The sequence below is a fragment of the Camelina sativa genome, chromosome 11, assembly GCF_000633955.1.
Source record: "Camelina sativa cultivar DH55 chromosome 11, Cs, whole genome shotgun sequence".
Taxonomy (NCBI): domain Eukaryota; kingdom Viridiplantae; phylum Streptophyta; class Magnoliopsida; order Brassicales; family Brassicaceae; genus Camelina; species Camelina sativa.
Window position 1 is genome coordinate 1,110,505 of NC_025695.1, and position 13,597 is coordinate 1,124,101.

A 13,597-nucleotide genomic window follows, 5' to 3' on the forward strand; every position below is an offset into this window, starting at 1 on the left:
TTGCAAGGGATTGTTGGCTTGCCCTCGCAAAATGGTCGTTAATCCCTTGCAAATTGCGAGGGAATAACAAATAAAAATATTAGCAAGGGATTTGAGACTGACTTGCAAGGGATTGTTGGCTTGCCCTCGCAAAATGGTCGTTAATCTCTCGCAAATTCTAAATGCTTGAACCCTAAGCTTTTACACATTGCAATGGATTTTTGTGTATCAATGTGGATGTACATCTTCTATTGATATGTTTGGAATGGAAATTTCGCAAATATTGTTGTTGCACCACAACTTGATCATCAACTAACATGATGATCTACTAAACCCTAAAGTAGAAGAGGTGAATTATAAGAATTCAAAGTGTCTGATATTGGAGAAGATTCTAATGATGATAATGTAATTTCTAATAGTTTAGAAAATAAATCCGAATGAGCACAATTGTATATTTTCATGTTTTTTTTTTATAAAACATATTTATAGTTTTGCGATGGATTTGCGTTGTACTTGCGAGGAAATCCTCGCAAATCCCTCGCAAAATGGTCGTTAATCCCTAGCAATACTCAATACCCTAAATATTATAAGCGAGGGATTTGCGAGGGATACCCTAAACACTTAAATATTGCGATGGATTTGCGAGGGATTTACGAGGAATCCTAGCTAATCCCTCGCAAAATCGTAAACCCTAGACATGCAAAGGTTGCGAGGGAAATATGAGTGTTCCTAGCTAATCCCTCGCAAGTTTAAACATTGCGAGGGATTTGCGAGGTGTCCTTGTTAATCCTTCGCATAATTAAAAACCCTAGATACTCAAAGGTTGCGAGGGAATTACGAGGAATATGAGTGTTCCTAGCTAATCCCTCGCAAGTTTAAACATTGCGAGGGATTTGCGAGGTGTCCTTGTTAATCCTTCGCAAAATTAAAAACCCTAGATACTCAAAGGTTGCGAGGGAATTACGAGGAATATGAGTGTTCCTAGCTAATCCCTCGCAAGTTTAAACATTGCGAGGGATTTGCGAGGTGTCCTTGTTAATCCTTCGCAAAATTAAAAACCCTAGATACTCAAAGGTTGCGAGGGAATTACGAGGAATATGAGTGTTCCTAGCTAATCCCTCGCAAGTTTAAACATTGCGAGGGATTTGCGAGGTGTCCTTGTTAATCCTTCGCAAAATTAAAAACCCTAGATACTCAAAGGTTGCGAGGGAATTACGAGGAATATGAGTGTTCCTAACTAATCCCTCGCAATTTTAAACATTGCGAGGGAATTGCGACTATTTCTTGTTAATCTCTCGCAAAATTGTAAACCCTAGACACTCAAATGTTGCGAGGGAATTACGAGGAATCCTAGCTAATCCCTCGCAATTTAAGTTTATTGCGAGGGATTTGCGAGGTAGCCTAGGTAATCCCACGCAAATATTGCTAGGGCTTTGCGACGCTTTAAAAAGTTTATATATACAAGACCAATCGTGGTTTGAGCTTGCTCAAACCCAAAACACTCGCCGTCAAACCCTAAACGCTAATTCTCTTTCTCTTTCGATCGAACCCTAATCCTTTTCCGATCTTCTTCTTCCGATATTCTTCTTCCCATCTTCTTCTTCCGGTGTTCTTCTTCCGGTGTTTCTCCTCTGACCTCGTCCTCTCTGGTGTTCTTCTTCCGACCTCGTACTCTCCGGTATTCTTCTTTCAGTGTTCTTCTTCCGACCTCGTCCTCTCCGTTATCCTCTCTAGATCTGAAAGGTAAATCTTCTCGCATATGATTTCTTCTTCTCTACTTTTGATTTGATTTTATTTCGATTTCGTTCTTGTTTCGATTTCATTTTGCTTTCGATCTATCCTTTCGTTTTGATTTAGATGTCCATTTTATTTGTTTCTAGATGTTTGGAGGCAACGATTACACAAGATTCCTGTCGGATCAAGGTTTAGCCACTCCCACTACTTCAAATCCCTCTCCCACTGCTTCTAATCGTCGCCGTCCAACCTCCGGTGCCTCCAGTTCTCACAACCCAAACTCCGGTTCTCAGAATAGCCGCCGTCCAACCTCGCAGCACCTGCCTGTCACGCCTCCATATAATACGCCTTCACCATCTCCCGTGCATGGTGGCACTGCGGCGGATCCTGAAATTCCTGCGTCTCAACCCGCGTTTCCTCGTCTACAGTCATGTCCCAACGTCTCAACAACCTGACTTTGGAGGAGTTACTCGGTAGTCCTGGTCGATCTAGTTTAACTAAACTAGATCCGCGCCGACCTCCAGGAACTCTATGGTACAAAATTTCTTTTAAGTTTTTAATTTGATAATATAATTACAAAGTTGTATTTGCATGGATTCTGAAAGTTGAATTTATTTTGAAGGTTTGAGCAAGACTCCTGTGTTGCGGCTACTGTTCGAAGCATCTTTGAAAGAGATTTCAAAGAGCCCCATGCCAATTGGACACAGACGCTAACTAAAGTGGTAGACCGTTGGTATGAAACGTTTGCGGTCAGTGAAATCTCTTTGTTTGCTATTTTACAATATGTTTTTTTGCCTTAGTTAAATATAGACTAATCCTTTCTTTTTTTGGAAGCAAATTTACAATTGGGACCGTTGCATAAACGATAGAGTGAGGAAACAGTTTGAAGACAAGTTGAAGGACAGGATGTGTGATCAAGTGTCAAGGTGGAAGTTAAAGTGGAAACTTAAAGGCGATGAGGCAAAGCCAATGTGGATTGATCCTCAAGTATGGGAGGGTCTTGTTCGGTATTGGCTTGATCCAAAATCAGAAATCAAGAGCATCAACAGTCGGAATGCTCGCTATCATGATCCGGATGGCACTGGAATATACAAGCATTGTTCAGGCCAAACTTCGTTTAAAGCCCGTGCTCGAAAGCATGTAAGTTCCTTAAGTTTTTTTTTCTTAAGATTAGGCCTTCAGACACTCTTTTATTTGTTAACTAATCAACCTCTTTTTTGTTTCTTTCAAGTCTGAGATCACTGGGGAGTTAACTCCGGATTTCCTACGAATCTTAGAAGACACTCATCGAAAACCAGATGGCTCATTTACGGATGGCAAGTCCGAGTCCGTGTTCAATGAGGTGTCGTCCAAGATTCAAGAGTTAGAATCTGAGCTTTGCACAGGGGAGAATGGAGAGAGTTCTGCTTCTGGTGGGGTGCCCATTCATATCAAAAACAAAATTTACACTGAGGTAAGATAAACGTTCTTAGTTCTTTTTAAAAAAAATACTCAATGGTTGAACTGTGTGGTTAAGTTAGTTTTTAGTGCTTCTGGTGTGTTCAGTTGCCAATCGTATATTGCTATCGATTGTCTTGTTAATGATTTTGTGATATCTTAGGATTGTTTTGTATATGATAACTTACGATTGTTTTGTATGTGATAACTTAGGATTGTTTTGTATGTGATAACATGCGATTGTTTAGTTTGTGATAACTTCCTTGTTTAGTTTGTGATAACTTGGGATTGTTTAGTTTGTGATAACTTGCAATTGTTTAGTATGTGATCCATTGTTTTCTTTTGTATGTTTGTAACTTGTCGTTTGTTGTTTTGTTTTTAGGTTGCTCCGAAGAAGAAAAACAGAATTTTTGGGGTTGGTTCTCTGCAGTTTGAAGCGTCCTCTACCAGTAGCTGTCCGCAACCTCTGTCTCCAGCTAATGATCCGGTTATCTTGGCTCAGAAGCTTGCTGCCGCTGAGGAATGCATTCAAACCCAGGCGACTCAAATCCAAACCCAGGCGAGTCAAATCCATGAAAGTAGTCAAAGAATGCATAGCTATGATGCATACTTTGACTATCTCGCGGAAAAGGATCCTGAGTTTGCTGCCAAGTTTCGATACCCGACCAACCAACAAGGGAGCAACCCAGAAGGCACCAACCCAGAAGGCACCAACCAGGAAGGCACCAACCCAGAGGGCAACACAGGTGAAACGGGAGCAGCTGATAGCCAAACTGGGACCAGAAACGTGACCTCTCTCTCTCAATCCTTTTAAGAACTCTTCTCACTTTGTTCTGATATCCCCGTGAGGGAGAAAACTTAAACATGACTTTTGTTTTGTAATATTTATGTTTTATTCTATTTTGAATTTTCAATTCTGTTCTTCTTATTATTTTTTTTTTTTAACATCTAAAACATTATTCACAAAAAAAAAAATCAAACATAAAAATGGTAAAAGAAAAAAAAATTAAAAATGAAGAATTGCTACAAAATTAGCGAATATCAACAATACTAGGCAGATGGAAGTCGCAAAGTAGTCGCAAAATTTGCGACGGATCGAACATTGCGATGGAAAAAAGTTCTCGTAATTTGCTTGACAATTGCGAGTACAACCGTCTCTCGCAATGTGTGTGGGATTTGCGAGGAATATATCCCTCGCAAATTACGTTAGATTTGCGAGGGAATATATCGCTCGCAAAATTTGCGAGGGAATTGCGATGTCAGCTTATTTGCGAGAAGCGATTTGCGAAGAATAGTTGTGTCTCGCAAATCCCTTGCGACTGCCGATTTGCGAGGGAATTGCGATAGATTCTTCCATCGCAAATCGACTGTTTTCTTGTAGTGTTTATCGGCTATACACATTATCAAGTTGGTCATCCTCTACTTTTAAATGGGACGTAAAGTCCGAAGTAAAAAATGGAAAGTAAAAAACTCCAGGCTCCAGCCATAGTCGGTTTTAAGGAAGAATTTTAAAATAAAGCAATTATATAATTATCTATACGTAATCAATTAAAATAAAATTTTCTTTTTCCTTTGAGAAACAAATCATAAAGTAGAGTATTGAAGAAGATTATATCTTTTTTGTAATAAAAAAGAAGATTATATTTTTGCAAATTAATATGTTTTCATACTAAAAATAGCAAAAGAATGGTGGATATATATACGAGGTCTATCACTCTTCAGATTTGTATTCTTTTGTTGGAACTGTTCAATGGGACGTACGTTTTTCCCGACTACTTTTCTAGTCTCTATTCTAAAAGTAGAAATGATAAACTATATATATATATATATATATATATTAACAGTCTACATACATAAAAACGAAAAAAAAGAAGAGATATTAAGAAAGACAATTTTTTTTTTTTAAGATAGACAAAATATAATGGCTAAGACTGTGAAACTTGGTAGCCTCTTCATCACTATGGTCGTGATGATCTTTTTGTTAATTTCGACAGGTAACTTGCATCATGAGATATTATATATGAAGCTTACTACAAGATGTTTTATTTTTCAAAATTTTAATACTCGTTTGTTTTTTGTTTTTGTTATTATTATTATTTTTCTATCACTTTTAAGTTTTAATGCAAGTGCGGCCAAACACAATCGACTTAAACAATCCAACCCCAATTCATTTGTGGTTCTGTTCAAATAGCATGGAGTATTTTAGTAGTTAAGACCTGACTAAAAAAGAACTATTAATTTTACCAAAAGGGTGTCAATATTTCAGGAATACCAAAGATAGAGGGTAAACTAGATCCGCGGTGTGTTCCTGTACGAATGAAGGCGCCGCGTGGGACATGTAAGGATCAACTGTGCCTACGAATTTGCCAGGGTGAAGATCAAAATGGCTATAAATATGGAAAGTGTAAAGTTACTGCCAAAGAAAGATACTGTGAATGCCGCGAATGCTTTTACTGAACCCTGCTCTTGATGCGTCTTCATAGTTAAAATTGCATGCTTTCAAAATCTATGGTTTAATTTAATTATATTGATTATTTAATAAGAATCGATGATGCAATATCGCTGGTTTGGTTACATTGGTGTAATTTTGAAAATGTTGGGTAAAAGTTGTAGTCTGACGACATTTCACAGATATGCTCTTGGAATAATATCGGTTTCTAGCTTCTTTTTCATTAATTATTGCATGGTAAATATATCTCTCACACAACAATTTACACGGCATCACAAACCTGATAATAAGCAATTGATGCTCTATAGTTTTGATAATGCAACTAGACGCAGACAACACATAAGTAGCATGGGCACCCTACCCAATTCCCATGTAAATCCACCCGTGCACTGATGTGTTTCCTTCAAAACGTCCATGTTTCAAAACAAACCAATGAAGCAAAACTCCCAACATCAAATCGAACCACGAAGGTCCCCCACAAAGTAGCAAAGAAGTGATTAAGAGCACTATGTGGTTCTAGTATCATGCATATTCTATCCTTGAGACATTTTTTTTACGAATGATCCTATTTTTGCTTATGTCTTAAAATAGAAATGTAAATTGTTTATAAACAATACCACATACATAAATATTCCATAAAACAAAAGAAACAAACGAAAAGGACAGTAAAAAGACGGAAAATGGCCAATAAAGTAAAACACTTTTGTGATGATCATCACCATATTGATATTAACAGGTACTAAACATTATAATAACATATGAGTTTCGATTTTTTTAATTGTTTGTCTGCATTTGTGTTTTGAATTTTGATTAAACAATTTACCAAACAATTAACTAGCGATGTTTTGTAAAATGTATAGTTTTTCTTTGAATTATATTAATTATAATGAATTTATTAAAATCCAAACAAAAGAAGACTTCTTAGGTCAATATTTTCATTCTTCCATGTTATAAAGCCTTGCGAGAGCTCCCGAATTTCAACTTGGAATGTGACGTTGATTCTTCCAGGACGTTAGACTCGTTCTGCGGTCCCAGCCTAATTTCATTCCCGGGAGTAACGTGTCAGTCGGGAAATCGAAGCTCTGCCACAGAAATCCAGCTGCGAGTTGTTGTCGGAACACGAAATTGCCGTTATCGAGAAGCTCTGGGACAATGCGTTGGTTATTGATCCGGTTTTTCAGTTTCGATGACTTCCAGACAACCCCACCAGATTGATCGACCAGGACAAAGGTTGGGGAAGAGGACAAGAATCTGAGGGTTGCGGTTGAATTGTATAGAGGATGATGTTGTCTGTTAGCCAGCTAGCCATAGAACTATCTCGGGGGATCTCTTGTACCAGATTCCGAGATACCAACCATCTATATCCGGAACACTTGTTGCGGCTTTGAAGAGACCGAGTTCAAATATCTCACCAGGGGATACTATATTATCTTCTCCGTCTCCGAGCCTCACCACCGTGTAAGACAAAAGTAGTACCAAAAAGAAAAAAGGGTAAGGTAGTGAAGAAGAGGAATGTGTAATGAGTTAAACTCATCGTTTGTTCTGCTTTGCTAGTTTTCTCTCTTCAAATCACATATTCTTCTTCTTCTCCTCCTTCTTTCTTTTTATTTGGTTAAATTCAAATCTAAATTAAAATAGCCGACCAAAAATTAAATATGCATCATTTCGGCGACGGACTTTATTACTATTTCCTTTGTTGATCAATTCCTACAACACATTACACATGTTAAGATATCGTCTAATTTCCACAGTCCACAATCCACATGGAGAGGCTAGCTAGATGAGCAAAGTCAAGCTCTAAGACCTTGTTTATCGAGGGGTTCAACCCCTGTTTCTTAGTTTTTTGATGCAAAAAAATAAAGCAAAACAAAAGAAAAAATGTAAGGGGAGTTGTTATATAGTATCCCCATATGTGTTGTAAGAGATGCTACATGTCAGCGTGCTATTGGCTTGACGAAAAAATAGAAAACGTGGAATTTTTTTTTTTGCTTCCCATTTCTTTCGTTTTCTCTCTCTCTCTCTCTCTCGCGATTGCGAGAAAACGAAGAATTGTTTTTGGAATCGTCTGGGTGTGGAGGAAGAGGAGGTTTCTGTCGGAGAAGAGGAGATTTCTGTCGGAGGAAGAGGAGATTGCCGTGTCCCATCGCGATATTTTGATTGAATCGTGAATCGGCTCTGATTGCATGTAGGAGAGGCCATTTGGAAATTAGGGTTTCGTGAATTGGGAGTCCACTCAATCGGAAGAGATTGAATCAATTGGAAGCAGAGGGTAAGTTTCTCAATTTAATCACTGATTGAATCAATCTCGATTAGTGTTTGATGATTAGGGTTTTTTTGATTTTGGATCGAAAATTAAGGTTTTTTGATGTTTCTTAGAAAATTAGGATTCTTGGTGTTCATGTGTTCCGTTTTGATCCTTACTTTAGCAGATGAGTACTTTTTAACTCCGGTTATGATGAATTTGAAAAGATTTGGCCATGAATGTATCACAATATGCTGATTAAAGTTACTAACTTGATTCAACAGAAGCTATTTGTTGTTTTTGGTGTTGTTATTTGTGTAAGCTAATGATGATCCGTTTTGGTTAAGTTTAGATAATGTGTGGAGTTGGATATGTAATTGTTTCGGTTCTTGACACATGATTGTTTTTTTGTGTTGTTATTAGTTGTTTTTGATGTTGTTATTTGTGGTAGCTAATGATGATTTAGTAAATGTTTTTGTTCTTGACACATGATTGTATAATTTTAGAGTACATTGTTCTTGTTCGATTTAGCTTGTTCATGAATGATTAATTTTATTTTGAATTTGGGCTTCATTAACCGCGGATCTGTCTTTTGTTTTGAGGTTAAATGGACAAACATGGATTGATGTATTGATGAATATAGAGTGTGAAGGATCTATTGAGTATGGACAAACATGGATCTCTTCGGCCATGAAGGAAGGTAATCATCATCCTCAACTTTTTTGCATTTATTTGGTGTTAGTTAAAGCTTTTGTTTGTTGGTTGTGATAAATAGATTTAGTACTTGCTAGTGTAGGTATTAGTGTAGTCTTTGATGTTATAGCTTTTGTTTGTTGGTTGTGATAAATAGGTTTAGTAATTGCTATTGTTGGTATTAGTCTAGTCAGTCATTGATGTGTTAGTTGGTTGTGAAGATTTTTAATGTGTGGTTGTTGTAGTTTAGGTAAACACTTTATTTCAAAAATTAAACCAACATAAATATAAACTAAACCTTATAAATTCAAACACAAACAAAACACAAATCCTTCTTTAACAAAACATGAATCTCTTGTTTCTCATTTAACAAAACACAAGTCCTTCTCCCTTTGACAATCTCTTGTTTCTCATTTAACAAACACATCTCCTTCTCCCTTTAGCAATATGGATCCAAACACAACCCCTTCTTCCTTTACGAATCTCTTGTTTCTCATTTAACAAAACACAAGTCCTTCTCCCTTTAGCAATCTCTTGTTTCTCAATTAACAAACACATCTCCTTCTCCCTTTAGCAATATCTTAATTCTCATTTAACAAACACACCTCCTTCTCCCTTTAGCAATATGGATCCAAACGATTACATGAATCCTTATCGTCCCACCTCTAGCTATTTGAATCTGTTACAAAGTCAACTTGATACCCAAAACCTCGATTACTCTCCTTCTCTAAGTCCATGTTCTGAAGCTCCATCTTCACCTGCATCCCCACAAGAAAACCGCAAGTCAAGGCAAGCATGGTTACCAATAGATGATACCATGTTGGTCAGCGCTTGGCTCAACACTAGCAAGGATCCGATTACTTCCAACCAGCAAAGACTTGCATCCTTTTGGGGGAGGATTGCGAAATACTTTGCATCCTGTCCGAATGCTGTTGGTCGGCCAAAGAGAGAGGCGAGTCACTGTAAGCAGAGGTGGGGGAGGATAAACGACTTGGTGTGCAAGTTTGCTGGATGTTATGAGGCTGCGAGTAGGGAGAAGTCTAGTGGACAGAATGAAGATGATGTGATGAAGTTAGCACATGAGATATACTTTAATGATCATGGACATAGGTTTACATTGGAGCATGCATGGCTTGTCTTAAGGTACGATCAAAAATGGTGTGCCTCCACATCTATTAAAGCTAATGGAGTGAAAAGGGGAAGAGCGAGTGTTGAAGCTGCGATTGATGTCGATGAACCAATGCCCCGGCCTCCTGGTGTTAAGGCTGCGAAGGGGAAGTCAAAAAAAAGCTCCAAGGCCGAACCAGATGTGGAGGAAGATGGTAAAACTTACTTGGAGTGTCAGTTGGAGCGTGTGTCGAGGATGTATGAGATGAAGGAGAAGGACTTTGCATTGAAAGAGAAGGAGTTTGCATTGAAGAATGAGCATATCAAGCATGTGATGCTTGAAAAATCTGATTGCTAAAAAAGATTCACTAACTGAATCTGAAAAAGCTCTTAAGGAGAAGCTAATTCAAGACATGATGTCTTAAGCTTGAATGTTAAAGAATGTAGTTTTTTAACTGTTTGTGTTTTTAGTGTTTTAAGTATTCGGTTGTTTGATATTTGGATGGTTCTTGTGTTTTTTGTCTGTTTATGTGTAAGTCTGTTTAAGTATGTGTAATCGAATGGTTTCTTGTGTTGTAATATGTATTAATGTTTTTATTATGTTTTGTATGTTTGAAAATTAATTTAAATGTAATATTTTCTAATTTTATAAAATCTTAAATGTTTACACATTTATACCACTTCTATTCTATTTAAAATTTTAAAATTTTAAAAAACAATTTTTTCAAAAATAAGAGACCCAAAATAAGAACCTACCAATAAAAGAAAAAAATTTATATAAGAGATCATAAGTTCTTATATTCCAAACAGTACACAATTAATTCATAAAAAAATTAAGAACTCCCCTTCTAATAACCCAGCGATAATTATGCTCTAAAGGTTCGTTGAAGGATATTATTAACTTTCTTGTCTTCTCTCTCTCTTTTTTTTTTAGTCTTGCTTTTGTGATTTTCTTGAGGGAATATATATAGTGAGCAAAGTCAAGCATTTCATTTTCATCTGCGCTACGTACCCGTTACATGCATGCTATTTAAGGTATAAAAAAATAAATTTGTCAGCCTGATCAGTTCTTTGTTATTCTGAGAAACAGAGGTAACTCAAGACGAAGATTAGTGGGCCGGGGATGAGTGGTTGGTTTTTTGTTTACTTGTGTGTACAAAAACCAAATGTTTCCCACAGGTTATTTCTCCCACTACACTGTCTTTTTTTAAGAAAACAAATTTTGACAATGTTGAGAGAATCTTCAGATACATGGAATATAACTATATGAGTGACTGAGAGCAAGATATGGTCCTAAATTTGTTCTCCCTCCTTATAACATTTTTTCACAAAAACTAGTATATTTGCTTATATCTTAAAAGAGAAATGTAAAATTTTCTATATATGATCAAATCGTTCAAAAGAAAAATAAAAAAAAACGAAAGATAGTAAAAAGACGATAAAAATGACCCAAGTAAGACATGTAAGGTTCATCACGTTTGTGATGATCATCACCATATTGATTTCAACAGGTAATAAACATTATAACGAATGAATCTCATTTTTTTTTTAATTGTTTGTCTCCATTTTTGTTTTGAGTGTTGATTAAACAATCTAAGCCAAACAATAATTAACTATAGATATTTTGAAAAATCTTTTATTTTTTATAAAAAAGAATTGTTATCTTCCAATTAAAATTAAATGTATTCACAATTCTCTCCTTAGGCATTTTTTACGGGGACTACAATTTTAGTTTTTTTTTTAATTAAAAAACAGTACCATGATTACATACATAATTAAGTATTTTACAAAAAAAAAAGAAAAAAAAGAGATGAAAAAGATAATAAAAATGGCCAAAAACGTGAGATTTGTTAATTTCATTACTTTTGTGATTGTTTTCACCATATTGGTTTCAACAGGTAGACATTATGATATTTGTGTTGGGTTTTACCTTTGTGTTACTCAAAAAGAATTGCATATTTGGCATTTTACAAAATTTCGTTTGAAATGATTACTATTAATTATTTCAGTGGAACCAATACCTCCTTTGAATCCAAAAAAATCTGGGGTGCCGCCACCACCAACGTGTGGTACAGCACGAATGAGACCGCCGCCTGGGACATGTGATAACCAAATGGAGACAGATTGTGCCAAAAAGTTTGCTGGGGTCCATTTATGAACGCTTATCCTTACGGAAAATGTAGTGCAGATAAAACATACTGCAGATGCCATATTTGTCACAATATTTTATCAAATAAATTGTTAACTATGATGTAATATAGTCCTTGGAAACAAAAGATTTTTGAAAAGATAAATAAATAATTTGGTTATCCTTGGAAAGAAAAAGTTAAATAGTTTTTTCGATAACTTATTCAGTTCTAAGGGTATTGGGCCTGGGCTTGGTCCTGGGCTTGGGCCTTTATAAGAGGGACCGATCGAAGGAAAAAAAACGAAGAGGCAAGAATCAGATGTGGGTGGGCGTACCGGTAGCAGCAGCAGCAGCAACCACCGTGGGGGGCGTCGTTCTCCGAGGGCGAATCCCGGCGATAGTTGCCTCAGCATCCGGGAGGATGGGTTCGAGTTCCGTGGGAGCATTCACATTCACGAGCATAAAAGAAATGGTAACAGTGGAGAGAGAGATAAAGAAGAGCAAGTTCATCGCCATCGCTGGTCCTATCTCCACCGAGCAATCCGCTCAATTGTTCCTATCTCAGGTCCGTGATCCTCGCGCTTCTCACAATTGCTGGGCTTATAAGATCGGTGATCAACACCATCGATGTAGCGATGATGGTGAACCTTCAGGCACCGCAGGGAAACCGATTCAATCTGCAATTTTGTCTTCTGGTTTAGACAGAGTTATGGTTGTTGTCATTAGGTAGGTAGTTGCCATGACGACCTTTTCTGACAAAATCATTTTTTCTTGGAAGCTTAAATTAATTAATTAATATCTCTTTGTTTGTTTGTTCTCATTAGGTATTTTGGGGGAATCAAACTTGGAACTGGAGGTCTTGTTAGAGCATATGGTGGTGTTACATCTGATTGCTTGAAAGCTGCTCCTACTTGCCTTGTCAAGTCCAAAGTATAATAATTATATACTCTTCTGTGTTGTTGTTGTTGTTGGTCTTGTTTCATCGTTGACATTTCCTGTTTGTTTCTTCTCTGCCAGGTTCAAATGGGAGTCGAGGTGGCATTTGATCTTTTAGGTGTTCTTTACAATCAGGTGAGCTTTTTTTTTATTTTTCTCTCTGTGAATTTCAAACTTTTTGAGATCTATGCTCATTGATCTTTCTATGGTGTCGTAGCTGCAAGCGTGTCAGGCTGAGGAAATTAAGGAAGACTATGATACTGGTAAAGATGGTACTGCCATGGTTTCTTTCAAGGTTGAATTTGACCAGGTTGATAAATTAGAGGATGCTATCAAATCAAACTGTAGACGAGACCTTGTCTTTTACAAAAATTGTAGTTAAGTTGAAGCATTTTTATGTAATAATAATGATCTCTACAGAATGTTGTGAAAGATGAAGCAGATTCTTCTTTTTTTTAAGCGACAGAATGAGAGTGCCTTGTGCGATATGTATGAGCTGTTTCAAAATATTTTACTTATGATGATATTATATATTATATATAGCCTACTAGTTTCAGTCTTTTGAGTTGCAGAGCAGAGGTCGAGCCAAAAATAAATTAACACAAGGGAGAAAGCTGTATATTACACAAGGAGCTGGCTCATGGAAGCAACAACACAGAGGACCACGACATCAAAAACAACATAAAAGAATAAGAAACAGTACATATATATATGTGTATACAAACCCCACGCAAAGAGACAAGGATAATAAATCTGTGACAGCTAAAAGAGCTAGCTTGTCACTTTTTTTTCTTTTTACTTTGAAGGTGGTGGAGTGAGGAAAGGAATGTTGAAAGGAAAGTTAAAGGGAATGTTGCTGGGAATAATAGGGAAGCTGACCTGTGGAATGTTT

The 13,597-nt window shown here is 36.8% G+C and overlaps 3 protein-coding genes across 4 annotated transcripts in view; 2 read left to right on the plus strand and 1 right to left on the minus strand.

Annotated features, from left to right (window-relative positions):
• Positions 9,160 to 9,999, plus strand: LOC104727506 (glutathione S-transferase T3-like). The gene has a single exon (XM_010446609.1). It carries the CDS (start codon positions 9,160 to 9,162, stop codon positions 9,997 to 9,999), a length of 840 nt encoding a protein of 279 aa, XP_010444911.1.
• Positions 12,001 to 13,597, plus strand: part of LOC104720951 (IMPACT family member in pol 5'region-like) — a 2,189-nt gene continuing 592 nt past the window's right edge. Inside the window, exons 1-5 of one of the 2 annotated variants that reach the window (XM_010438848.2) lie at positions 12,005 to 12,495; positions 12,594 to 12,699; positions 12,787 to 12,840; positions 12,923 to 12,968; positions 13,278 to 13,361. In XM_010438848.2, coding sequence (XP_010437150.1) covers positions 12,089 to 12,495; positions 12,594 to 12,699; positions 12,787 to 12,840; positions 12,923 to 12,968; positions 13,278 to 13,300 — 636 coding nt within the window. In that variant the 5' untranslated portion in view covers positions 12,005 to 12,088 and the 3' untranslated portion in view covers positions 13,301 to 13,361. Of the gene's footprint in view, positions 12,496 to 12,593; positions 12,700 to 12,786; positions 12,841 to 12,922; positions 12,969 to 13,277; positions 13,362 to 13,597 lie in introns of those variants that run through there. The other variant, XM_010438847.2, reaches the window with a different exon arrangement.
• Positions 13,302 to 13,597, minus strand: part of LOC104720950 (cornifin alpha-like) — a 1,834-nt gene continuing 1,538 nt past the window's right edge. Inside the window, exon 2 of the mRNA XM_010438846.2 lies at positions 13,302 to 13,584. Within this exon, the coding sequence (XP_010437148.1) occupies positions 13,501 to 13,584 (84 nt within the window). The 3' untranslated portion in view covers positions 13,302 to 13,500. The remainder of the gene's footprint in view (positions 13,585 to 13,597) is intronic.

Coding starts and splice junctions, on each gene's coding strand:
- LOC104727506 (XM_010446609.1), top strand. CDS start 9,160: ATGGATCCAAACGATTACATGAATCCTTATCGTCCCACCTCTAGCTAT.